This window comes from Coregonus lavaretus, assembly GCF_964263955.1.
Source record: "Coregonus lavaretus genome assembly, chromosome: 14".
In the NCBI taxonomy this organism is placed as follows: Eukaryota; Metazoa; Chordata; class Actinopteri; order Salmoniformes; family Salmonidae; genus Coregonus; species Coregonus lavaretus.
In genome coordinates, this window is record NC_140001.1 from 6,451,104 (window position 1) to 6,477,618 (window position 26,515).

The 26,515-nt window shown below is 45.7% G+C and overlaps 1 protein-coding gene across 2 annotated transcripts in view; it reads left to right on the top strand.

The window, feature by feature from the left end:
- pdlim5a (PDZ and LIM domain 5a) overlaps positions 1–26,515 on the top strand; it is a 121,274-nt gene that overhangs the window by 68,472 nt on the left and 26,287 nt on the right. Inside the window, exons 6-8 of one of the 2 annotated variants that reach the window (XM_084176645.1) lie at positions 9,662–9,682; positions 10,106–10,278; positions 11,779–11,815. In XM_084176645.1, coding sequence (XP_084032771.1) covers positions 9,662–9,682; positions 10,106–10,278; positions 11,779–11,815 — 231 coding nt within the window. The remainder of the gene's footprint in view (positions 1–9,661; positions 9,683–10,105; positions 10,279–11,778; positions 11,816–26,515) is intronic. The other variant, XM_084176646.1, reaches the window with a different exon arrangement.

Sequence of the window (26,515 nt, forward strand, 5' to 3'; positions counted from 1 at the left end):
CAGTATGAACTTGTCAGGGTTCAGGTGGTTTAGGTCAAAAGTGTTTTGGCACTAAAGCAAGAAGCTGTTTTCGTTTTTAGTGTTTTTTCAAGTAAATAGGGTCATACTTTGCAAATACTGGAAATATTATTGTGAAACCACAAGGTACAGGCACAACACCAGATTTAGGAGTGGGGAAGGCCTATGTGTATGTTTTTTAGTTAGTAGTAGTTTTATTACATTACACGTAGGCTGTACTTGGCAGCTAAAAGTTGAATTGCAGTACCCAGTACATACAAGTAGACACAAACAGTAGAAAAACAATCAGGACATCTTGTCTCGTTTTTTCTCCCCCTTACTTACTTACCTCCTTCTCATCTATCTATCTATCTATCTATCTATCTATCTATCTATCTATCTATCTATCTATCTATCTATCTATCTATCTATCTATCTATCTATCTATCTATCTATCTATCTATCTATCTATCTATCTATCTATCTATCTATCTATCTATCTATCTATCTATCTACAGTGGGGAAAAAAAGTATTTAGTCAGCCACCAATTGTGCAAGTTCTCCCACTTAAAAAGATGAGAGAGGCCTGTAATTTTCATCATAGGTACACGTCAACTATGACAGACAAAATGAGGAAAAAAAATCCAGAAAATCACTTTGTAGGATTTTTAATGAATTTATTGGCAAACGATGGTGGAAAATAAGTATTTGGTCAATAACAAAAGTTTCTCAATACTTTGTTATATACCCTTTGTTGGCAATGACACAGGTCAAACGTTTTCTGTAAGTCTTCACAAGGTTTTCACACACTGTTGCTTGTATTTTGGCCCATTCCTCCATGCAGATCTCCTCTAGAGCAGTGATGTTTTGGGGCTGTCGCTGGGCAACACAGACTTTCAACTCCCTCCAAAGATTTTCTATGGGGTTGAGATCTGGAGACTGGCTAGGCCACTCCAGGACCTTGAAATGCTTCTTACGAAGCCACTCCTTCGTTGCCCGGGCGGTGTGTTTGGGATCATTGTCATGCTGAAAGACCCAGCCACGTTTCATCTTCAATGCCCTTGCTGATGGAAGGAGGTTTTCACTCAAAATCTCACGATACATGGCCCCATTCATTCTTTCCTTTACACGGATCAGTCGTCCTGGTCCCTTTGCAGAAAAACAGCCCAAAAGCATGATGTTTCCACCCCCATGCTTCACAGTAGGTATGGTGTTCTTTGGATGCAACTCAGCATTCTTTGTCCTCCAAACATGACGAGTTGAGTTTTTACCAAAAAGTTCTATTTTGGTTTCATCTGACCATATGACATTCTCCCAATCCTCTTCTGGATCATCCAAATGCACTTCAGACGGGCCTGGACATGTACTGGCTTAAGCAGGGGGACACGTCTCGCACTGCAGGATTTGAGTCCCTGGCGGCGTAGTGTGTTACTGATGGTAGGCTTTGTTACTTTGGTCCCAGCTCTCTGCAGGTCATTCACTAGGTCTCCCCGTGTGGTTCTGGGATTTTTGCTCACCGTTCTTGTGATCATTTTGACCCCACGGGGTGAGATCTTGCGTGGAGCCCCAGATTGAGGGAGATTATCAGTGGTCTTGTATGTCTTCCATTTCCTAATAATTGCTCCCACAGTTGATTTCTTCAAACCAAGCTGCTTACCTATTGCAGATTCAGTCTTCCCAGCCTGGTGCAAGTCTACAATTTTGTTTCTGGTGTCCTTTGACAGCTCTTTGGTCTTGGCCATAGTGGAGTTTGGAGTGTGACTGTTTGAGGTTGTGGACAGGTGTCTTTTATACTGATAACAAGTTCAAACAGGTGCCATTAATACAGGTAACGAGTGGAGGACAGAGGAGCCTCTTAAAGAAGAAGTTACAGGTCTGTGAGAGCCAGAAATCTTGCTTGTTTGTAGGTGACCAAATACTTATTTTCCACCAAAATTGCAAATAAATTCATAAAAAATCCTACAATGTGATTTTCTGGAATTTTTTTTCTCAATTTGTCTGTCATAGTTGACGTGTACCTATGATGAAAATTACAGGCCTCTCTCATCTTTTTAAGTGGGAGAACTTGCACAATTGGTGGCTGACTAAATACTTTTAGTCTGTCTGTCTGTCTGTCTGTCTGTCTGTCTGTCTGTCTCCCCGTCTCCTTATCTGTCTGTCTTTCTCCCTGTCTTTTGACTGTATCTCTGTCTGTCTGTCTGTCTGTCTGTCTGTCTGTCTGTCTGTCTGTCTGTCTGTCTGACTGACTGTCTATCTGTCTGTCTGTCTGTCTGTCTGTCTGTCTGTCTGTCTGTCTGTCTGTCTGTCTGTCTGTCTGTCTGTCTGTCTGTCTGTCTGTCTGTCTGTCTGTCTGTCTGTATGTATGTATGTCTGTCTGTCTGTCTGACTGTCTATCTGTCTGTCTGTCTGTCTGTCTGTCTGTCTGTCTGACTGGCTGGCTCCCTGTCTGACTGACTGTCTATCTGTCTGTCTGTCTCCCCGTCTGTCTGTCTGTCTGTCTGTCTGTCTGTCTGTCTGTCTGTCTGTCTCCCCATCTCCTTATCTGTCTGTCTTTCTCCCTGTCTGACTGTCTCTCTGTCTGTCTGACTGAATGTTTATCTGTGTGTTTGACTGACTGACTGTCTATCTGTCTGTCTGACTGACTGTCTATCTGTCTGTCTCTGTCTTTCTCTAATCTCCGACAGTCCGTGACGCACACCCCTGTTTCCCTCTGTGAGTCCCAGGCTAGAGGGTATACTTTGACGCCATTGCATATTTTTAGCCTGCAGTAACCCTATCTGTTTACTGTATGGTGCAGTATGGGAGGCTGGCTTTAATGAGGTTGATGGTGGGGAGCTTTTCCTAAACGTACCATTTGTCGGAAGAAAGCGTTACCGTCTAGGAGGAGCCTGATGTTTTGGCTGTGTGCTAATAAGCTGTCTAGACACACACACACACACACACACACACACACACACACACACACACACACACACACACACACACACACACACACACACACACACACACACAGGCACACACACACACAGGCACACACACACACACAGACAAATGCACACACACACACACACACACACACACACACACACACACACACACACACACACAGACAAATACACACACACACACACACACACACACACACACACACAGACAAATACACACACACACACATACGGTGGTGTCATGTGACCCGTAGCCCCGGCTGACTCTGGGTGACAGGGTGCCAGAGGGCGTCTCTGTTTCCCTGCTTGTCCCCAAAATCATATTACCCAGAATATGACACCCCTATAACACCCATTCTATCTCACTAGCACATTGTGGCTGTTCTGTCGAAGTGGCACACATACCCATTCAGTACTTAGAATGTCTTATCACAGAACATACACCAGAAGGTACAGTGTTGGTGATAACATGGAGGTTGTTGAACTCTGTTTACCATTACCACCAACTCTGTTTATCTATATCAGAGTCACATAGTGGTGAGCCATGTCGGCGTTAAACCCCAGACAGCTGTTCTGTTCTGTTGCTAAGCCGACACGTGTCTGACTGACTGACTGTCTGTCTGGATGATCCAGCTCACTCTGGTCCTGACACTCCGACAGGCAGACAGTCAGTCAGACAGTCAGACAGGCAGACAGTCAGTCAGACAGTCAGACAGGCAGACAGACAGAGAGACAGACAGACAGTCAGACAGGCAGACAGACAGAGAGACAGACAGACAGTCAGACAGGCAGACAGACAGAGAGACAGACAGACAGTCAGAAAGACAGTCAGGTGGTCAGACAGACAGACAGATAGATAGATGGTCAGACAGACAGATATACAGACAGACAGACAGATAGACAGACAGTCAGATAGACAGTCAGACAGACAGACATACAGACAGACAGATGGTCAGAAGATCAGATAGACAGTCAGACAGACAAATAGACAAAAAGACAGTTAGACGGTCAGACAGACAGATAGACGTCAGACAGTCAGATAGACAGTCAGACAGACAGAAAGACAGTCAGAAAGACGGTCAGACAGAGAGACAGACATACAGACAGACAGTCAGAAAGGCAGTCAGACGGTCAGACAGACAGATAGACGGTCAGACAGACAGACAGACAGACAGTCAGACAGACAGAAAGACAGTCAGACGGTCAGACAGATGGTCAGAAAGACAGTCAGACGGTCAGACAGACAAATAGACAGTCAGACAGACAGAAAGACAGTCAGATGGTCAGACAGACAGACGGACAGTCAGACAGACAGACAGACAGACAGACAGACAGACAGACAGACAGACAGACAGACAGACAGACAGACAGACAGACAGACAGATAGAGAGTCAGACAGACAGAAAGACGGTCAGACAGTCAGATTGATTTCTTCCTGGTTTCTGTCGTTCTCTCCCCTTCCAGCCACACCAGTATTTGCTTTGTTGTGATTCAGATCTCCCAGTAATGGTTTAATGCTCTCCGCTTGTCTCTCCTCAGGCTCAGATGGATCCCATCTGAACCAATCTCTGCATCCCAAGTTGCACTCTATTCCCTATGTACACTCTTAGAAAGAAAGGTGCTATCTAGAACCTAAAAGGGTTCTTCGGCTGTCCCCATAGGAGAACCCTTTGAATAACCCTTTCTGGTTCCTTGTAAAAAACCTTTTGGTTCCAAGTAGAACCATTTTGGGTTCCATGTAGAACCCTTTCCACAGAGGGTTGTACATGGAGCTCAAAAGGGTTCTACCTGGAACCAAAAAGTGTTTTACCTGGAACCAAAAAGGGTTCTCCTATGGGAACAGCCGAAGGATCCTTTTGGAACCCTTTTTTTCTTAGAGTGTAGTGTACTACTTTTGACCAGGGCTGATAGGGCTCTGGTCAAAACTAGTGCACTATGCAGGGAATAGGGTGCCATTTGGGATGGAGGCCATCTTATGCTCCTATCAGTGTGTGTGCCCTAATATGCACGGCTGTTAGCACCGCAGCTGTTAACGCCACAGCTGTTAGCACCGCAGCTGTTAGCACCACAGCTGTTAGCACCACAGCTGTTAGCACCGCAGCGCAGCAGTTAGCACCGCAGCTGTTAGCACCACAGCTGTTAGTACCGCAGCGCAGCTGTTAGCACCACAGCTGTTAGCACCGCAGCGCAGCTGTTAGCACCACAGCTGTTAGCACCACAGCACAGCTGTTAGCACCACAGCTGTTAGCACCACAGCGCAGCTGTTAGCACCACAGCTGTTAGCACCACAGCTGTTAGCACCGCAGCGCAGCTGTTAGCACCACAGCTGTTAGCACCACATCTGTTAACACCACAGCTGTTAGCACCGCAGCGCAGCTGTTAGCACCGCAGCTGTTAGCACCACAGCTGTTAGCACCGCAGCGCAGCTGTTAGCACCACAGCTGTTAGCACCACAGCTGTTAGCACCGCAGCTGTTAGCACCACAGCGCAGCTGTTAGCACCACAGCTGTTAGCACCACAGCTGTTAGCGCCACAGCTGTTAGCACCGCAGCTGTTAGCACCGCAGCTGTTAGCACCATAGCTGTTAACACCACAGTGCTGTAAATATGTAATCTACACTGGTCCTATAAGGACATGTGAACTGGACAATGTGAACGTACCATTAGGATGTGTTGCTTGACTGTGTTGGATTGTGTTGTTGTCCGACTGTGTTGGACTGTGTTGTTGTCCGACTGTGTTGAACTGTATTGTTGTCCGACTGTGTTGGAATGTGCTGTTGTCCGACTGTGTTGGACTGTGCTGTTGTCCGACTGTGTTGGACTGTATTGTTGTCTGACTGTGTTGGTATTGGACTGTATTGTTGTCCGACTGTGTTGGACTGTGCTGTTGTCCGACTGTGTTGGACTGTATTGTTGTCCGACTGTGTTAGACTGTGTTGTTGTCCGACTGTGTTGGACTGTGCTGTTGTCCGACTGTGTTGGACTGTGCTGTTGTCCGACAGTGGTAGACTGTATTGTTGTCCGACTGTGTTGGACTGTGTTGTTGTCCGACTGTGTTAGACTGTGTTGTTGTCCGACTGTGTTGGACTGTGTTGTTGTCCGACTGTGTTGGACTGTATTGTTGTCCGACTGTGTTAGACTGTGTTGTTGTCCGACTGTGTTAGACTGTGTTGTTGTCCGACTGTGTTGGACTGTGTTGTTGTCCGACTGTGTTGGACTGTATTGTTGTCCGGCTGTGTTAGACTGTGTTGTTGTCCGACAGACTGTGTAACATAGTGAAGTAGAGCAGAGGTTCACTCCCCATGATTGGGAAACATCCTCAACATATTAGACGGGCCGGATTATCGGACTTTGATCAGAGCTTTCAATTATCGGCTTGCCTGTGTAATCCATACAAAGTGCTTTTCCTGGGAATGCCTCATTTCCAAACAGAAATGGAAATGCAGCTCAATTTGATAAAATGATTCAGAGACACTTTGATCAAGTTCGAGTTTAGATTCAGGGTTCAAGTTAGAATTACACTTTAAAGGGGCAATATGCGATTGGTACATATATTTTTGTGATTTTAAATTAATGACAAAAACCCATTGATTATTTTGTTGGCAGATACCCATGGACTTTCAGTCATTGCTCTAACGCTAGTTAGCATTGGCTTGCGAAACTACCTCTAACTTCCTTCATACTGGACATAGACATACAAACGGTATCCACTAGTTCATCTGCCTTTGGGGGAGTAGATAAAGGGCCTCATGGCCAAAATCCTGAAGTATCCCTTTAAATTGGCCACTGGACATCTTCTCCTGACTGGATCGATTCTTCTGTAGTCAAGTGGTTGCATTTTCTCCCCTAAAGGTTAGGATTAGGGGAGGGGAAGCTGATCCTACATCTGTTACTAAGGGAAATTTCACCTGGGAGTGATTCAGGTGAAATACCTGCATGTGTGTGCTGTCAGTGCATGTGGATGTGTGCCTTTCATTTCAGAGGGGTCGTTGATTTGTCACTGGTCCAATACTGTCTATCTGGGTAGGTCTAATACTATTTTTTTCCATATGAGAATATCAACCATGTGCTCTCTCCCTTTCTTCACTCTACAGCCAGGAAATCCAGTGACAAAGTTAGTGTGTAAAGCATGCAAGTGTGCTCGTGTAATACGATTGGTTTGTAGGAGTTTACATAATAAGTGTGATGGCATACACATATACTACTACCTACCTAACCAGGATGGAGTGTGGAGTTTGTGTACTAATAGGTAATATACCAACCATTATACTACAGGGAAATTAACAAGTTAACCTGTGTAAATGTACTGCCTGCTCACATAGTGTGCCATTCTATGGAAGTTTGCCTGTTACTTCATGGAGCAGTGCACATGTCCTCGCAAGCTAATAGATAACGCTATGCAACACACACACACACACACAAACACACACACACACACACACACACACACACACACACACACACACACACACACACACACACACACACACACACACACACACACACACACACACACACACACACAACCACACACACACACACACACACACACACACAAACACACACACACACACACACACACACACACACACACACACACACACACACACACACACACACACACACACACACACACACACACACACACACACACACAACCACATGCACAAGAACACACACCAAAACACATACAGCATGTGTGCACACAAACATATGGACACACACTGACACACTGACACACTGACACACTGACACACTGACACACTGACACACTGACACATAGAAATACAGGCTCAAGCATCAGCGTCGACACAGGCAGACCACCACCCACCCAGATAGGAGGTGTTGACAGGCATTTGTCAAAACCTGTTAATAAATAAATCCTTTCAAAGACTTGCGTACACACATGCAGCAGTTCATTTGAACTATGTCTTTGTCTGTGTGTGTGCCTGTGTGTGTGTGTGCATGCGTATGTTTGTATGTGTGTGCGAATGTGTTTTTGTGTTTGTGTGCGTGTGTGTGTTTGTGTGTGTGTGTGTGTGTGTGTGTGTGTGTGTGTGCATGTTCGTGTTTGTGTGTGTGCGTACGTGTGGTTGTGTGTGTGATTACGTGTGTTTTTGCATTTGTGTGTGTGCGTGTGTGTGTGGAGACAGAGAGGTCTTGATTTATTGACAGCTTATTAGCATTTGACTTGTCAACTCCCTGCATCATCCATCATTCCTGTGCCCTTCAACACACAGTAACACTAACCATAGGCAGAGAAACTCTACATTTCACAACAGACTAGCCTTTCTATTTTCCATAAATCCACAAGCAGCCTATTCTTACCTCATTCTACTGACATTATTGGATTTATGCTGAGATGCACTGAGCATACAGTACCAGTCAAAAGTTTGGACACACCTACTCATTCAAAGGTTTTTCTTTATTTTCACAATTTTTTACATTGTAGAATAATCGTGAAGACATGAAAACTATGAAATAACACATATGGAATCATGTAGTAACCAAAAAAAGTGTTAAACAAATCAGCTGTTCTTGCCATTATATGGACTTGGTCTTTTACCAAATAGGGCTGTCTTCTGTATACCCCCCCCTACCTTGTCACAACACAACTGATTGGCTCAAATGCATTAAGAAGGAAAGAAATTCCAAAAATTAACTTTTAAGAAGGCACACCTGTTAATTGAAATGCATTCCAGGTGACTACCTCATGAAGCTGGTTGAGAGAATGCCAAGAGTGTGCAAAGCTGTCATCAAGGCAAAGGGTGGCTATTTGAAGAATCTCAAATATAAAATATATTTTGATTTGTTTAACACTTTTTAGCTTACTACATGATTCCATATGTGTTATTTTATAGTTTTGATGTCTTCACTATTATTCTACAATGTATTTCTTTTTTTTTAAAATCTTTTTTTTAAATGTATGGCCAATAAATAAGTCAGGGCCTGTATTCAAAATGTCTCAGAGTAAGAGTGCTGATCTGGGATCAGTTTTGCCTTTTAGATCATAATGAAAACGATTACATGGACATGGGGGGGACCTGATCCCAGATCAGCAGTCCTACTCTGAAACACTCTGAAACACGTTGCGAATATGAGCCCTGGTAGCTTGAATGATAAGAGAAAGCAAGTGGCACCACCTTGTGGTGGACAAATGAATAGTTTTAAATCCTCCCCTTGCCCTGCACTTTAGATAAGCAAACACAAACCACACAGTATATAAATATATTCTCACAGAGGCTCTAGAGTTTAGTCTGTTTGTTTCTCTCATTCACACTGGAAGATCCAGTTTACTTTATGTATGCTTCAGATATATGAATAGATAGATATGTTAGCATGTGGCCATTCCATACTATACCAAACAAATGAATTCTAGTGACAATGACGTACACCACTTTCTCAAAGCCATGCTTGATGGTCATCACGCAGCGTTCCTGTTCACATTTTGTATTAAATGATGCGTTTTGAATCCTCATAACAGTTTTTGCTTTGTACTGAAAATGCTCTATTTTGAAACCTTGACTTCTCACATTCATCATTTTTTGGAGATTGTATTAACGGTGGACTAATGAAAACAATACTAAAAAATAGTTTTTGAGTGTAGTACTCCTTTATATGTACTTTACTGTCTTGACCCTCCTTGTTTACCTGCGTTTCATTCTCCTCGTAACTTTAATACTCTGCTTGTTCACTTTTCCCTCTTTTTCATCCCACTAGTGGACCACACAGCATTCTGAAGTAAGTACTCCTTCACACAACACAATTACTTTTTTTTATATCAGACTTTTTTCATATTCCTTCACTTTTTGGTCCTTTTCTATTTCATATATCCTGTCTCTAAGGACAACTCCACCTAAAAGGTACAAGGAGTGGTAAAATGTGTTGGCGTTATTGGTCCTTGTATTGTCCATGTAATCATTGATGATGTGTGATAAAACTATTTCCCAATTTGGGAACAATAAAGTCCTCCTCTCCTCTCCTCTCCTCTCCTCTCCTCTCCTCTCCTCTCCTCTCCTCTCCTCTCCTCTCCTCTCCTCTCCTCTCCTCTCCTCTCCTCTCCTCTCCTCTCCTCTCCTCTCCTCTCCTCTCCTCTCCTCTCCTCTCGAAGGAAAGAGAAACAGTAGTGATGTCTCCTGCTCTGCTCTGTTGTGTCACATGCAGGGTTCCTAGGAAGCCCATTCTGGAGACAGACATTGAGTTCTACCACGTGCCTTCCCATGGAGACGCCAGCAAGAAGCGCCTGATGGAGGACACAGAGGACTGGCGTCCCCGTAGCGGCACCACCCAGTCCCGCTCCTTCCGAATCCTGGCCCAGATCACCGGCACCGAACACCGTGAGTACCTAACACCACCAACAACACCACCACCAACACCACCACCACCAAGACCAACACCACCACCACTAACACCACCAACAACAACAACACCACCACCAACAACAACACCAACACCACCACCCCCACCACCAACACCACCAACACCACCGCCAACACCACACCACCACTACCAACACCACCACCCCCACCACCAACACCACCACCAACAACACCAACACCACCACCAACACCACCACCAAGACCAACACCACCAACACCAACACCACCAACAACAACACCACCACCAACAACAACACCACCACCAACACCACACCACCACCACCAACACCACCACCAACAGCACCACCACCAACCTCACCACCACCACCACCAACACCACACCACCACCACCAACACCACCACCAACACCACCCCCCCCCACCAACACCACCACCAACACCACCAACACCACCACCAACAACACCACCACCACCACCAACACCACCAACACCACCACCAACAACACCACCACCACCACCACCACCACGAACACCACCACCAACACCACCAACAACATCACCACCAACACCACCACACCAACACCACCACCAACACCACCACCAACACTACCAACACCACCACCAACACCACCACCAACACCACCACCAACACTACCAACACCACCACCAACACCACCACCAACACCATCAACACCAACACCACCACCACCAACACAGCTGCTCAACCCTCTACACTCTCTTACACATACTCCTGTAGATCAATGAACACTTTACCTGAACACTACACAGGCCTTACTGAACACTTGATCTGTACATCACGCAGGCCTCAATGAACACTTTACCTGTATACAGGCCTTAATGAACACTTTACCTGTATACCAGCCTTAATTAACACTTTACCTGTATACAGGCCTTAATGAACACTTTACCTGTACATGAACACATTGTCTGCATCCCAAATGGCACCCTATTCCCTATATAGTAATCTACTTTTGCCCTGAGCCCTATCAGTCCTGTTCAAAAGTAGTGCACTAGTACAAATAGTGTGCCATTGATGATACATATTTTACCTGTATACAGGCCTATCAAATGAATGATGGAATTACACCAGAATACCAACCATCATTCTCTTTCTTGTGTCATTGATGGTCATTTGTGATAATGCAGTAGCTTACTTTATTAGGTTATACCTAAGAAGTAGTGTTCTAATCATATAAATATAATTACTAGAAGGGGCCTTTCATTCACATTTGTGTAACAGCAGTTTAGTTTACTTTTGAACACAATTAGAAAAATGTACTTCCTGCACTACTTTTTTGTTAATGGGGACACTTCCTGCTGTACTTCCTGTTCAATGGTCCACCCATTATGACCTCATTGACTTGAATGAAGATGCCTCTTCTAGTAATTATATTTATATGGTTCTGTACATGTCAATATATTTAAAAAGTGCTGATGAGTGGAGTGATGCTGTGTTATGTTCTTCTCTCCTATGCAGAGCAAGCCCAGGAGAACGATGCAGAGAATAAGACAAGGTAAGTGCTTGGCGATCGTTCTCTCTTGGTTGGTCTTCATTCGCATGGCTGTGCTGTTACTGCTGCTGTTGTTACGGTTACTATCTGGATGATGGGGTTGCGTGTGGAATCGAATAGTCACATGGGGCATTCAGTAGTCACATGGGGAACCCGGTAGTCACATGGGGCATTCAGTAGTCACATGGGGAACCCGGTAGTCACATGGGGCATTCAGTAGTCACATGGGGAACCCGGTAGTCACATGGGGCATTCAGTAGTCACATGGGGAACCCGGTAGTCACATGGGGTATTCAGTAGTCACATGGGGCATTCAGTAGTCACATGGGGAACCCAGTAGTCACATGGGGAACCCGGTAGTCACATGGGGAACCTGGTAGTCGCATGGGGTATTCAGTAGTCACATGGGGCATTCGGTAGTCACATGGGGCATTCAGTAGTCACATGGGGCTTTCAGTAGTCACATGGGGCATTCAGTAGTCACATGGGGCATTCGGTAGTCACATGGGGCATTCAGTAGTCACATGGGGCATTTGGTAGTCACATGGGGCATTCAGTAGTCACATGGGGCATTCAGTAGTCACATGGGGCATTCAGTAGTCACATGGGGAACCCAGTAGTCACATGGGGAACCCGGTAGTCACATGGGGAACCCGGTAGTCACATGGGGTATTCAGTAGTCACATGGGACATTCAACAGTAACATGGGGCATTCAGTAGTCACATGGGGCATTCAGTAGTCACATGGGGCATTCAGTAGTCACATGGGGCATTCGGTAGTCACATGGGGCATTCGGTAGTCACATGGGGCATTCGGTAGTCACATGGGGCATTCAGTAGTCACATGGGGCATTCAGTAGTCACATGGGGCATTCAGTAGTCACATGGGGCATTCGGTAGTCACATGGGGCATTCAGTAGTCACATGGGGCATTCAGTAGTCACATGGGGCATTCGGTAGTCACATGTGGCATTCAGTAGTCACATGGGGCATTCAGTAGGCACATGGGGCATTCGGTAGTCACATGGGGCATTCAGTAGTCACATGGGGCATTTGGTAGTCACATGGGGCATTCAGTAGTCACATGGGGCATTCAGTAGTCACATGGGCCATTCGGTAGTCACATGTGGCATTCAGTAGTCACATGGGGCATTCAGTAGGCACATGGGGCATTCAGTAGTCACATGGGGCATTCGGTAGTCACAATGTGTATTCGGTATTCACAATGTGTGTTCAGTAGTCACATGGGGTATTTGGTAGTCACATGGGGAAATCAATAATCACATGGGGCATTCGGTAGTCACATGGTGCATGCATCGTGTGGATATCTAAACACACACACACACACACACACCACACACACTATCCCAAACGCCCTGATCCTGTTACAGTAACTCCTGCATGTTTAGTTGACCGCCAAATTAGAGGGAGGAAGCCACTTGAGATAAGCCTGGCGTAGCCGGCGTTACAGTAACCTGCTTCAATCTGAGAGGTCTGACTCTGGGCCTGTGCTTAGCATAGTAGTAGTGAATGTGGGCCTAGTGGCTGGCATCAACCCACAACAAGACGCACATTTTGGGTCAGTTTTGCATTTTCACCACTAATGGTTAAGGTTAGGATTGGTGAGGGAAAGCTGATCCTAGATCTGTACCTAAGGGAAACTTCACCCTGTAGTGTGGATTAGCTGTAGTGGATCTGGTTTTCCCTTGAGAGGACAGAGTTATAGATGAGGTCATCCAAAATAATATGTGTATTCCAAATGTAACAATATTTACTACAGTTTGTTCGACATACTACCTCTGTGTGTGTGTGTGTGTGTGTGTGTGTGTGTGTGTGTGTGTGTGTTTGTGACTGTGTGTGTGTTGCTTTCTGTGGTCATGGTTTTCTTGTGAACATGACCGTTTTGGTGATTATAGTGCTGTGGTCATGATTTGCGGTCGCATTGCAGTTTTGTCTTGGTATTCATGTGGTTATGGCAGTGCTTGATCTTGCTGTGGTCATGCCGTGGTCATGCTGTGATCATTAATGTGTTCAATTAAATAATGGCCATTGTCTTTCCTTATAGAAGCATCTTCATGACTGGGGATGAGCATGTCTTCTTGATTCCGTCCCAAATGGCATCCTATTTCCTATATAGTGCACTGCTTTTGACCAGGGCCTATAGGTCTATTTGGAATGCTCAGCCTTGTGTGATGTGATCATGCTTCATGGATTGTTGTGACCAGCAACTCATTCCATTCTCATCCATTTGTCCTTTATTCAGCTTTTCGGTAACACTTGAAGTGATGTTCATGACGTATCCATAACAGTGTCTTTAGCGCATCATAAAGTGTCATAATGGCTTCTACAACTTGAGACAGTTTATATTTTGATATATACTTTTACTATATTTTGATATATACTTTTATTATATTCTCCTTTTCTTTTCTCTTCCTCTTCTTCTTGACTTTCCTCACTCCTCTCTCCCTCTTTCCTCTCTCCTCTCTCCCTCTTTCCACTCTCCTCTCTCCCTCTTTCCTCTCTCCTCTCTCCCTCTTTCCTATCTCCTCTCTCCCTCTTTCCTATCTCCTCTCTCCCTCTTTCCTCTCTCCTCTCTCCCTCTTTCCTCTCTCCTCTCTCCCTCTTTCCGATCTGCCCTCTCTCTCTTTCCTCTCTCCTCTCTCCCTCTTTCCTATCTCCTCTCTCCCTCTTTCCTCTCTCCTCTCTCCCTCTTTCCTCTCTCCTCTCTCCCTCTTTCCTCTCTCCTCTCTCCCTCTTTCCTCTCTCCTCTCTCCCTCTTTCCACTCTCATCTCTCCCTCTTTCCTCTCTCCTCTCTCCCTCTTTCCTATCTCCTCTCTCCCTCTTTCCTATCTCCTCTCTCCCTCTTTCCTCTCTCCTCTCTCCCTCTTTCCTCTCTCCTCTCTCCCTCTTTCCTTTCTCCTCTCTCCCTCTTTCCGATCTGCCCTCTCTCTCTTTCCTCTCTCCTCTCTCCCTCTTTCCTATCTCCTCTCTCCCTCTTTCCTCTCTCCTCTCTCCCTCTTTCCTCACTCCTCTCTCCCTCTTTCCTCTCTCCCTCTTTCCTATCTCCTCTCTCCCTCTTTCCTATCTCCTCTCTCCCTCTTTCCTCACTCCTCTATCCCTCTTTCCTCTCTCCTCTCTCCCTCTTTCCTCTCTCCTCTCTCCCTCTTTCCTCTCTCCTCTCTCCCTCTTTCCTCTCTCCTCTATCCCTCTTTCCTATCTCCTCTCTCACTCTTTCCTCTCTCCTCTCTCCCTCTTTCCTCTCTCCTCTCTCCCTCTTTCCTCTCTCCTCTCTCCCTCTTTCCTCTCTCCTCTCTCCCTCTTTCCTATCTCCTCTCTCCCTCTTTCCTCACTCCTCTCTCCCTCTTTCCTATCTCCCCTCTCCCTCTTTCCTCTCTCCTCTCTCCCTCTTTCCTCACTCCTCTCTCCCTCTTTCCTCTCTCCTCTCTCCCTCTTTCCTCACTCCTCTCTCCCTCTTTCCTCTCTCCTCTCTCCCTCTTTCCTCTCTCCTCTCTCCCTCTTTCCTCACTCCTCTCTCCCTCTTTCCTCACTCCTCTCTCCCTCTTTCCTATCTCCTCTCTCCCTCTTTCCTATCTCCTCTCTCCCTCTTTCCTCACTCCTCTCTCCCTCTTTCCTATCTCCTCTCTCCCTCTTTCCTCTCTCCTCTCTCCCTCTTTCCTCTCTCCTCTCTCCCTCTTTCCGATCTGCCCTCTCTCTCTTTCCTCTCTCCTCTCTCCCTCTTTCCTATCTCCTCTCTCCCTCTTTCCTCTCTCCTCTCTCCCTCTTTCCTCACTCCTCTCTCCTCTCTCCTCTCTCCTCTCTCCTCTCTCCTCTCTCCTCTCTCCTCTCTCCCCTCTCCTCTCTCCTCACTCCTCACTCCCTCTCTCCTCACTCCTCTATCCCTCTCTCCTCTCTCCCTCTCTCCCCTCTCCCTCTCTCCTCTCTCCTCTCTCCTCTCTCCTCTATTCCTCACTCCTCACTCCTCACTCCTCTCTCCCTCTCTCCTCTCTCCCTCGCTCCTCTCTCCTCTCTCCCTCTCTCCTCTCTCCTCTCTCCTCTCTCCTCTCTCCTCTCTCCTCTCTCCTCTCTCCTCTCTCCTCTCTCCTCTCTCCCTTCTCCTCTCTCCTCTCTCCTCTCTCCTCTCACTCCTCTTCCGGGTGGGTGGCAGAGTGAAAAAGATGAACACCCAGGTGATCGGACCGAAATACACCAAGCTGAGAGACTGGCATCACGGGGTGTCTGCACGCACACTCAACGTCTTTACCCTCCAATAGTGCCCTCTGAGTGAGTGTGTCACTGGCATAGTACACCCCACCGCAGCCCCCGCAAGGCAGGGGCCCCCCAAGCTTTTTGGGTTGGGGTCCCTCAGGAGATCGGGCCCCCCAGATAGCGTATGAAGATTTCATAAGCCATGAAATAAAATGTTTAGAATCACAGGAAATTAGCTTTAAAACAGCAACCTTTTCTCTCAGCCTCATGGCAAAATATGTAAAATAGCACAAGATTAACTATAAAACTGATTTTTTTTCTCTGTCCCATGGTTTTTGTTTTGTTTTTTTCCTAAAAGAAAGCAATTCATTTGGTTTGGGGAGGGGCCCTTGCTCGGACCTTGCGGGTTGCCGTGTGTGTGTGTGTGTGTGCGTGCGTGCGTGTGTGTGTGTGTGTGCGTGTGCGTGTGTGTGTGCGTGTATTAGCCTAGAGCACAACTGCCATCCCAAACGTCATCGACTGTGTCCCGTCTAATTTTAATACCCAGTTTGGCTCACAATCTCACAGTTTATTCCTCTATAGTATATTGTTCTATAGTATATTGGTCTATAGTATATTGCTGTATAGTATATTGCTCTATAGTATATTCCTCTATAGTATATTTGTCTATAGTATATTGCTCTATAGTATATTCCTCTATAGTATATTCCTCTATAGTATATTTGTCTATAGTATATTTGTCTATAGTATATTGGTCTATAGTATATTGCTGTATAGTATATTCCTCTATAGTATATTTGTCTATAGTATATTGCTCTATAGTATATTCCTCTATAGTATATTCCTCTATAGTATATTGGTCTATAGTATATTCCTCTATAGTATATTGCTGTATAGTATATTGGTCTATAGTATATTCCTCTATAGTATATTCCTCTATAGTATATTGGTCTATAGTATATTGGTCTATAGTATATTGGTCTATAGTATATTTGTCTATAGTATATTGCTCTATAGTATATTCCTCTATAGTATATTGGTCTATAGTATATTGGTCTATAATATATTGGTCTATAGTATATTGCTCTATAGTATATTGGTCTATAGTATATTGCTCTTCAGAATGTGCAATATTTTAGTGTAACAGTTGGGTCATGTTTGAAACCTGATACATACAGTGTGTACTGATGATTGATTGGTTGGTTGGTTGTATTATGTGATCATTAAAAATATAAGTCTGCTCCAGCCAGAGACACACAATATTATTGAGGATAAAACACAATAAAACCATAAGGGTTATTTCCATTGTGGTTTAGATTCCTCCTATATGTATGTGTACTGTGGATATTCAATGAAAACGGACACTGCCAACAAAATGTGGACAGTTTTTAGGCAGAGGACCCTTGATTACAGGGTTGGACTGCTACAGTATGTCTGCTGCTGTGGTTAACAGAATAGTCAAACATATTAAGTACATATACTGAGTGTACAAAACATTAGGAACACCTTCCTAATATTGAGTTGCACCCCCCCCCCCCCCCTTTGCCCTCAGAACATACTCAATTTGTTGGGGCATGGACTCTACAAGGTGTCGAAAGCGTTCCACAGGGATGCTGGCCCATGTTGACTACAATGCTTCCCACAGTTGTGTCAAGTTGGCTGGATGTCCTTTGGGTTGTGGACCATTCTTGATACACATGGGAAACTGCTGAGCTTGAAAAACCCAGCAGCATTGCAGTTCTTGACACAAACTGGTGCGCCTGGCACCTACTACCATACCCCGTTCAAAGGCACTTAAATCTTTTGTCTTGCCGATTCACCTTCTGAATGGCACACATAACACAATCCATGTCTCAAATTGTCTCAAGGCTTAAAAATCATTCTTTAACCTGTCTTCTCCCCTCTGAATAAGAGAGGGGAGAACCCATTCTAGATCAGCACTCCCACTTTGGCATGGCCTGGGGAAGTGTTTTCTGTGAGAGGTATTCACACACTCTTCGAAGACAAATTGACATTTTTCTGGATAAAAGTTGTATTATTGTTAGAAACTGACGTGTTTTGGCCTTAGTGCCTTCACAAGGGTGGTGTGTTGACATAGGATGATATCACCACTTAAGGTTGATTCATGCAATATACTGTACTTCTGCTGGTATCGTTTCATCCCTGGGATTTAGTTTTTATAATTTATAAGACCATGTGTTGTGATGACAACAAAAATTATAGCAAGAGGCACATCATGCACCCACAGCAGAGAGAGAGAGAGAGAGAGAGAGAGAGAGAGAGAGAGAGAGAGAGAGAGAGAGAGAGAGAGAGAGAGAGAGAGAGAGAGAGAGAGAGAAATGATGTGGTGCACACAACATTGTATGCAATCTTCGGGGACAACTTTTGGCTCGTGAGCACTACATTCAGAACTACTGGTTAAAAAGTATACAAATGTACCGGAGAATCTCTTTAATACATTACATTATGTACAGGGTATATTAGCCTCAACTTCTGTTATGTGTTTGGAATGTGATGTCATAAAGAGTTGTCATGACGTTTCAATAAAGTTAAGAAGTCTTCATTTCCCTGTATTCTTCTTCTCTCTGACAATAGTTCTCCCATTCTACCTGAGACAAATGATGGCCAGGTCAGGCACGGTCACACTCATCCACTCTCTGACCGTTGACCTTTTCACCTTTGACCTTTCGACTACTCACTCTGCACTCTGTACTCTTGAAGGAAATGTCCCTTTGTGGATCTACAGTGAGCTCCAAAGGTATTGGGACAGTGACACATTTGTTGTTGTTTTGTCTCTGTACTTCAGCACTTTGGATTTGAAATGATGCAATGACTATGAGGTTAAAGTGCAGACTGTCAGCTTTAATTTGAGGGTATTTTTTATCCATATTGGGTGAACCATTTAGAAATTATAGCACTTTTTGTACATAGTCCCCCCATTTTAGGGGACCAAAAATATTGGGACAAATTCACTAATATGTGTATTAAAGTAGTAAAAAGTTAAGTATTTGGTCCCATATTCATAGCACACAATGTCTACATCAAGCTTGTGACTCTACAAACTTGTTGGATGTATTTGCTGTTTGTTTTGGTTGTGTTTCAGATTATTTTGTGCCCAATAGAAATGAATGGTAAATTATGTATTGTGTCATTTTGGAGTAACTTTTATTGTAAATAGGAATAGAATATGTTTCTAAATTACTTCTAAAAAATGTCTACATTAATGTGGATGCTACCATGATTACGGATAATCCTGAATGACTCTGTAGCTGGTGATTTTGGACGGAGTCAGGCGCAGGAGGGTAAATCACAGAATAAATGGTTTATTCCGGAACACAGCGGTACGAAGCAATGCGTAAAACAAGGCACACGGGTGAATATCCCGGCGATACAAAATACAAAGTAGCTCCACCGAGCTAGAGTCACCTCCACAATAACTAATCACACACAAAGACAGGGGGGCAGAGGGAACACTTATACAGGTACTGATGAGGGGATATGAACCAGGTGTGTGTAATAAACAAGACAAAACAAATGGAATGATGAGATGAGGAGCGGCAGTGGCTAGAAGGCCGGTGACGACGAACGCTGAAGCCTGCCCGAACAAGGAGAGGAAGCAGCTTTGGAGGCAGTCGTGACAGAATCGTGAATAATGATGAGAGAGAAAGTTACAGACTCACAAATATCATACCCCCACCCCCCGCCCAACAAAAAATAAATGCTAACCGCTCACTATTACAATAACAAGGGAGGTTAGCATTTTGGGGTATATATGTCACCTCTCACCTCTCAATGTTTTGGGGTCCTAATTGGAGTACCTATAAAGGGACATTGCCAGTCTATGGCAGTGTATGTTACACCAACATGTAGGCCTAATCCCACAACTGGGTCTGATACCATAGAAATAGAATGACTAGAACGGGGGTCCCCATTCAAGACAATAAGGCCATAATGGGTGGACAGGTGGCTAGGAAGTACAGCAATTATATTTCTGCGTCTGTTACCTGGCATAAGCCGATGTGTTTCACAGCTGCAGTAGAAGTAATACTAGGTGCTGTTAGTGATGACAGGCAGTGAACAACCACATACTCAAAGCTCAGCACTTCCCTCGATATCCTCACTGTGACCACAGCATGTGTTTCCTTCTGTGTCCAGAGGTCCAGGTCTACATACTGTATATCCCACCAGGTGCCCTCCCTGGCTGTGTGTGAATATAAAGTGGACTCCCAGTACTGGAGGAGCCTGATCAGGAAGTACTGGAGGAGCCTGATCAGGAAGTACTGGAGTTAGCCTGATCAGGAAGTACTGGAGGAGCCTGATCAGGAAGTACTGGAGTTAGCCTGATCAGGAAGTACTGGAGGAGCCTGATCAGGAAGTACTGGAGTTAGCCTGATCAGGAAGTACTGGAGGAGCCTGATCAGGAAGTACTGGAGGAGCCTGATCAGGAAGTACTGGAGTTAGCCTGATCAGGAAGTACTGGAGGAGCCTGATCAGGAAGTACTGGAGAAGCCTGATCAGGAAGTACTGGAGGAGCCTGATCAGGAAGTACTGGAGGAGCCTGATCAGGAAGTACTGGAGAAGCCTGATCAGGAAGTACTGGAGGAGCCTGATCAGGAAGTGATGGCCCAGGCTCCAGTCCCAATGTACAATGGGGTTGCTCTCGGAGCCATGTCTCCGTCCAAATGTTGTGCCTCTACCAATCCATTAGGGGTGTAGTGCCTCTACCAATCCATTAGGGGTGTAGTGAGTGCTCACTTCAGGAGAAAGGAGAGATTATTGTGACGCACCCACTTAATTCTCACTGTAATAGAAGCCACTGAATAAATAATTTAATCATACATATAATGTTATGACTTAGTGCCCACTGTATCAGCAGGATAGAACAGCAGCCTCTGGTAAAACAAGGGGTGGCGGTCTATGTATATTTGTAAAAAACAGCTGGTGCACGATATCTAAGGAAGTCTCGAGGTTTTGCTCGCCTGAGGTACAGTATCTCATGATAAGCTGTAGACCACACTATCTACCAAGAGAGTTTTCATATATATTCTTCGTAGCTGTCTATTTACCACCACAAACCGATGCTGGCACTAAGACTGCACTCAATGAACTGTATACGGCCATAAGCAAACAGGAAAACGCTCATCCAGAGGCAGCGCTCCTAGTGGCCGGGGACATTAATGCAGGGAAACTTAAATCCGTTTTACCTCATTTCTACCAGCATGTTAAATGTGCAACCAGAGGGAAAACAACTTTAGACCACCTTTACTCCACAAGCTCTCCCTCACCTTCCATTTGGAAAATCTGACCATAATTCTATCCTCCTGATTCCTGCTTACAAGCAAAAACTAAAGCAGGAAGCACCAGTGACTCGGTCAATAAAAAAGTGGTCAGATGAAGCAGATGCTAAGCTACAGGACTGTTTTTCTAGCACAGACTGGAATATGTTCCGGGATTCTTCCGATGGCATTGAGGAGTACACCACATCAGTCACTGGCTTCATCAATAAGTGCATCGATGACGTCATCCCCACAGTGACTGTACGTACACACCCCAACCAGAAGCCATGGATTACAGGCAACATCCACACTGAGCTAAAGGGTAGAGAGAGTGAGAGAGAGAGAGTGAGAGAGAGAGAGAGAGAGAGAGAGAGAGAGAGAGAGAGGAGAGAGAGAGAGAGCAAGCGAGAGGAGAGAAAGAGAGAGAGAGAGAGAGAGAGAGAGAGAGAGAGAGAGAGAGAGAGAGGGAGATAGCGAGAGGGAGATAGCGAGAGAGAGAGAGAGAGATAGGGAGAGAGAGAGAGAGAGAGAGAGAGAGAGAGAGAGAGAGAGAGAGAGAGAGAGAGAGAGGACGAGAGAGAGAGAGAGAGAGAGAGAGAGAGAGAGAGAGAGAGAGAGAGAGAGAGAGAGAGAGAGAGAGCAATAAAGCTCTTAAATTGAATTGAATTGATAGAGAGCATGGTTGTGTACGTGCTAACTGGTCACATCAAAAACAATGTAGCTTTGACAATCAGCCTGTCACTGATATTAGGAATGCTGTTCAGCATTCAACACCTGAACACTGAACAAATGAAAACGTCCCTCTGCAACTGGATCCTGGACTTCCTGACGGGCCGCCCCCATCATCAAGTTTGCTGACGACATGACTGATCACCGACAACGATGAGGCAGCCTATAGGGAGGAGGTCAGAGACCTGGCAGTGTGGTGCCAGGACAACAACCTCTCTGTCAATGTCAGCAAGACAAAGGAGCTGATCATGGACTACAGGAAACGGAGGGGCGAGCAGGCCCCCATCCACATCGATGGGGCTGTAATGGAGCGGGTCGAGAGCTTCAAGTTCCTCGGTGTCCACATCACTAAAGAATTAACATGGTCCACACACATCCACACAGTTGTGAAGAGGGCAGGAGGCTGAAAATATTTGGCATGGTCCCTCAGATCCTCAACATGTTCTACAGCTGCACCATTGAGAGCATCTTGACTGGCTGGCTGCATTACCGCTTGGTACGGAAACTGCAAGGCATCTGACCGCAAGTTGCTACAAAGGGTTGTGCGTACCACCCAGTACATCACTGGGGCCGAGCTCCCTATACCAGGTGGTGTCAGAGGAAGGCCCAAAAAATTGCCATAGAGTGTTCTCTCTGCTACCGCACGACAAGCGGTACCAAGTGCACCAAGTCTGGAACCAACAGGACCCTGAACAACTTCTAACCCCAAGCTATGACTGCTAAACAAGACTACTAAATAGCTAATCAAATGGTTACCCGGACTACCTGCATTTACCCTTTTTTAACTCTCTTGCACTGACTCTCTGCAAACACACTGGACTCACACACTCACACACATACTTACACTGACAACCCAACACACACATATACACACACACACACACACACTGCATACGCCCACACACACATAACATGTGCACACATGCATACTGACGCCACACTTTCTCACTCACAACATACGCTGCTGCTACAGCTATTATCTATCCTGTTGTCTAGTCACTTTACCCCTACATCACTTTACCCCTACCTATATGTGCATAGCTACCTCAATTATCTCGTACCCCTGCACATCGACTCGATACTGGTACTCCCTGTATATAGCCATGTTATTACCTGGTACTCCCTGTATATAGCCATGTTATTACCTGGTACTTCCTGTATATAGCCATGTTATTTTTACCCATTATTGTTATTCACTGTGTATTTATTCCTTGTGTCACTATATACTGTGTGTGTGTATATATATATATATATATATATATATATATATATATATATATATATATATATATATATATATATATATATATAGTACCAGCCAAAGGTTTGGACACACCTACTAATTCAAGGGTTTTTCTTTATTTTTACTATTTTCTACATTGTAGAATAATAGTGAAGACATGAAAACTATGAAATAACACATATGGAATCATGTAGTAACCAAAAAAGTGTTAAACAAATCAAAATATGTTTTATATTTTAGATTCTTCAAATAGCCACCCTTTGCCTTGATGACAGCTTTGCACACTCTTGGCATTCTCTCAACCAGCTTCACCTGGAATGCTTTTCCAACAGTCTTGAAGGAGTTCCCACATATGCCTGAGCACTTGTTGGTTGCTTTTCCTTCACTCTGCGGTCCAACTCATCCCAAACCATCTCAATTGGGTTGAGGTCGGGTGATTGTGGAGGACAGGTCATCTGATGCAGCACGCCATCACTCTCCTTCTTGGTAAAATAGCCCTTCCACAGCCTGGAGGTGTGTTGGGTCATTGTCCTGTTGAAAAACAAATTATAGTCCCGCTATGCGCAAACCAGATGGGATGGCGTATCGCCGCAGAATGCTATGGTAGCCATGCTGGTTAAGTGTGCCTTGAATTCTAAATAAATCACTGACAGTGTCACACCTCCTCCTCCATGCTTCACGGTGGGAACCACACATGCGGAGATCCTCCGTTCACCTACTCTGCATCTCACAAAGACACGGCGGTTGGAACCAAAAATCTCAAATTTGGACTCATCAGACCAAAGGACAGATTTCCACCAGTCTAATGTCCATTGCTCGTGTTTCTTGGCCCAAGCAAGTCTTTTCTTCTTATTGGTGTCCTTTAGTAGTGGTTTCTTTGCAGCATTTCGACCATGAAGGCCTGATTCACACAGTCTCCTATGAACAGTTGATGTTGAGATGTGTCTGTTACTTGAACTCTGTGAAGCATTTATTTGGGCTGCAATTTCTGAGGCTGGTAACTCGTATTAACTTATCCTCCCTTTCCTGTGGCGGTCCTCATGAGAGCCAGTTTCATCATAGCTCTTGATGGTGTTTGTGACTGCACTTGAAGAAACGTTAAGTTCTTGAAATGTTCCATATTGACTGACCTTCATGTCTTAAAGTAATGATGGACTGTCGTTTCTCTTTGCTTATTTGAGCTGTTCTTACCATACATTTTAATAATTTGGCAGACGCTCTTATCCAGAGCGACTTACAGGAGCAATTAGGGTTAAGATTTTTCACCTAGTCGGCTCGGGGATTAGAACCAGCGACCTTTCGGTTACTGGCACAACGCTCTTAACCACTAAGCTACCTGCCGCCCCCATAGTATGGACTTGGTCTTTTACCAAATAGGGCTATCTTCTGTATACCACCCCTACCTTGTCACTGCAGAACTGATTGGCTCAAACATTAAGAAGCAAAGGAATTCCACAAATTAACTTTTAACAAGGCACACCTGTTAATTGAAATGTATTCCAGGTGACTACCTCATGAAGCTGGTTGAGAGAATTCCAAGAGTGTGCAAAGCTGTCATCAAGGCAAAGGGTGGCTACTTTGAAGAATCTCAAATGTCACGGTTCAGACAGACGACCAGAGGACCACAATTGCGTCACACCAGAAAGTTTATTAAACTTAAGGGAAAAGGGAAGTAGGGAGTGAATGAAGGCTCCAGGGGTAACAGGGATCCCGTCCAATGCGCTGGGTCTGTGCCCCCCCCAGTGGCAGCGATGCGTCCTATGAAGCCGGTGGTGGGTGGTCCAGAAGTCCTGGGGGGGGGAGACACAGACACAACAGGGCGGAATGAAACCAGGCAGCAGTACAGTTCAAGGGAAATCCAAAATACGTAGTAGCAAGGCAGAAGGCTGGTCAGAGTTACCGGGATTGAAGAGTAGTCAGGAGTCGTAATGGCAGAAGCAGGTCTGGATCTCCTGAGGCAGAAGAGTATCCAAAAAACAGGCAGGTCCGGGGTCACAAAACCAGGGTGAGCCAGAAGCGCGAGCAAACAGGTTCCGGGTGTGAGCTTTGCAGACGATCTGACACCGGAGAGCTGAAAGACAGGGCCTTAAATACTGGGAGAGGTAGTGGGTAATGCAGCGCAGCTGGCAGAGTAATTAGAGCAGAGCAGAGCAGGGACAGGTGGAGCTAGTTAGGCTGAGTAGAGAGAGTGGTGAGCAGAGTGGAAGAAAATTAAGGTGGTAACCCGGTGGAGTGAGAGGCCCATGACAGAACCCCCCCCCCAAGGGACGGCCCCAGAAGTCCCAAGAGCAACACCACGCCGGGCGGGAGGAGGGGAGCCGGAGGAGGGCTAGAACTCCTCCGAACGGTCCGAGTGAACGTCCTCATCCTCGGAGGAAGCCGGAGGGCCGTGGTCGGGAGATGGGACAGGTCCCGAGACAGGATCAGGCACAGGACAGGAAGCCGAGCGGGCCGGACGGTTAGGGACCCCTCTGGGGCGGCCCCTACGGATTGCAGGTTGATCAGGATGCCGTTGGTGGAAAGCGGTGATGAGAGTCCTATCCACAATCCGACTAGCTGGCACCCAGGTCCTCTCCTCAGGTCCATAGCCCTCCCAGTCAATGAGGTACTGGAGACCCCTACCCCTCCGTCTGGACCGAAGCAGGCGGCGGACGGTGTAAACCAGACCACCATCGACGAGCCGTGGAGGAGGAGGACCAGGCGCAGCAGGGACCAGCGGACTCTCATGGATGGGCTTAATCTTAGACACATGGAAAGTGGGGTGCACCCTCAGGGAATTAGGCAGTTGGAGCCGGACAGCAGTTGGGCTAATCACTCTTATGATAGGGAATGGGCCAATGAACCGAGGTGCCAGCTTCTGCGACTCCACCCTGAGTGGCAGGTTCTTCGATGACAACCACACCCTTTGACCAACATGGTAGGTGGGAGCAGGAATTCTCCGACGGTTGGCCCCGGTAGTGTAGCTGGCAACGGATCTGAGGAGTGTGGCTCGGGCTTGTGACCAGGTGCGGCGACATCGACGGGCAAAAGCAAGTGCAGATGGGCAAGTAACCTCCTCTTCCTGGCTGGCAAATAGAGGAGGCTGGTATCCATAAACACATTGGAAAGGGGACATACCGATGGCAGAGCAGGTCAGAGAATTGTGTGCGTACTCCACCCATGTCAATTGCTGCGACCAGGAGTGGGGGTTGCGTGAAGTCATGCATCGCAGTGCCTTCTCGAGCTCCTGATTAGCCCGCTCTGACTGC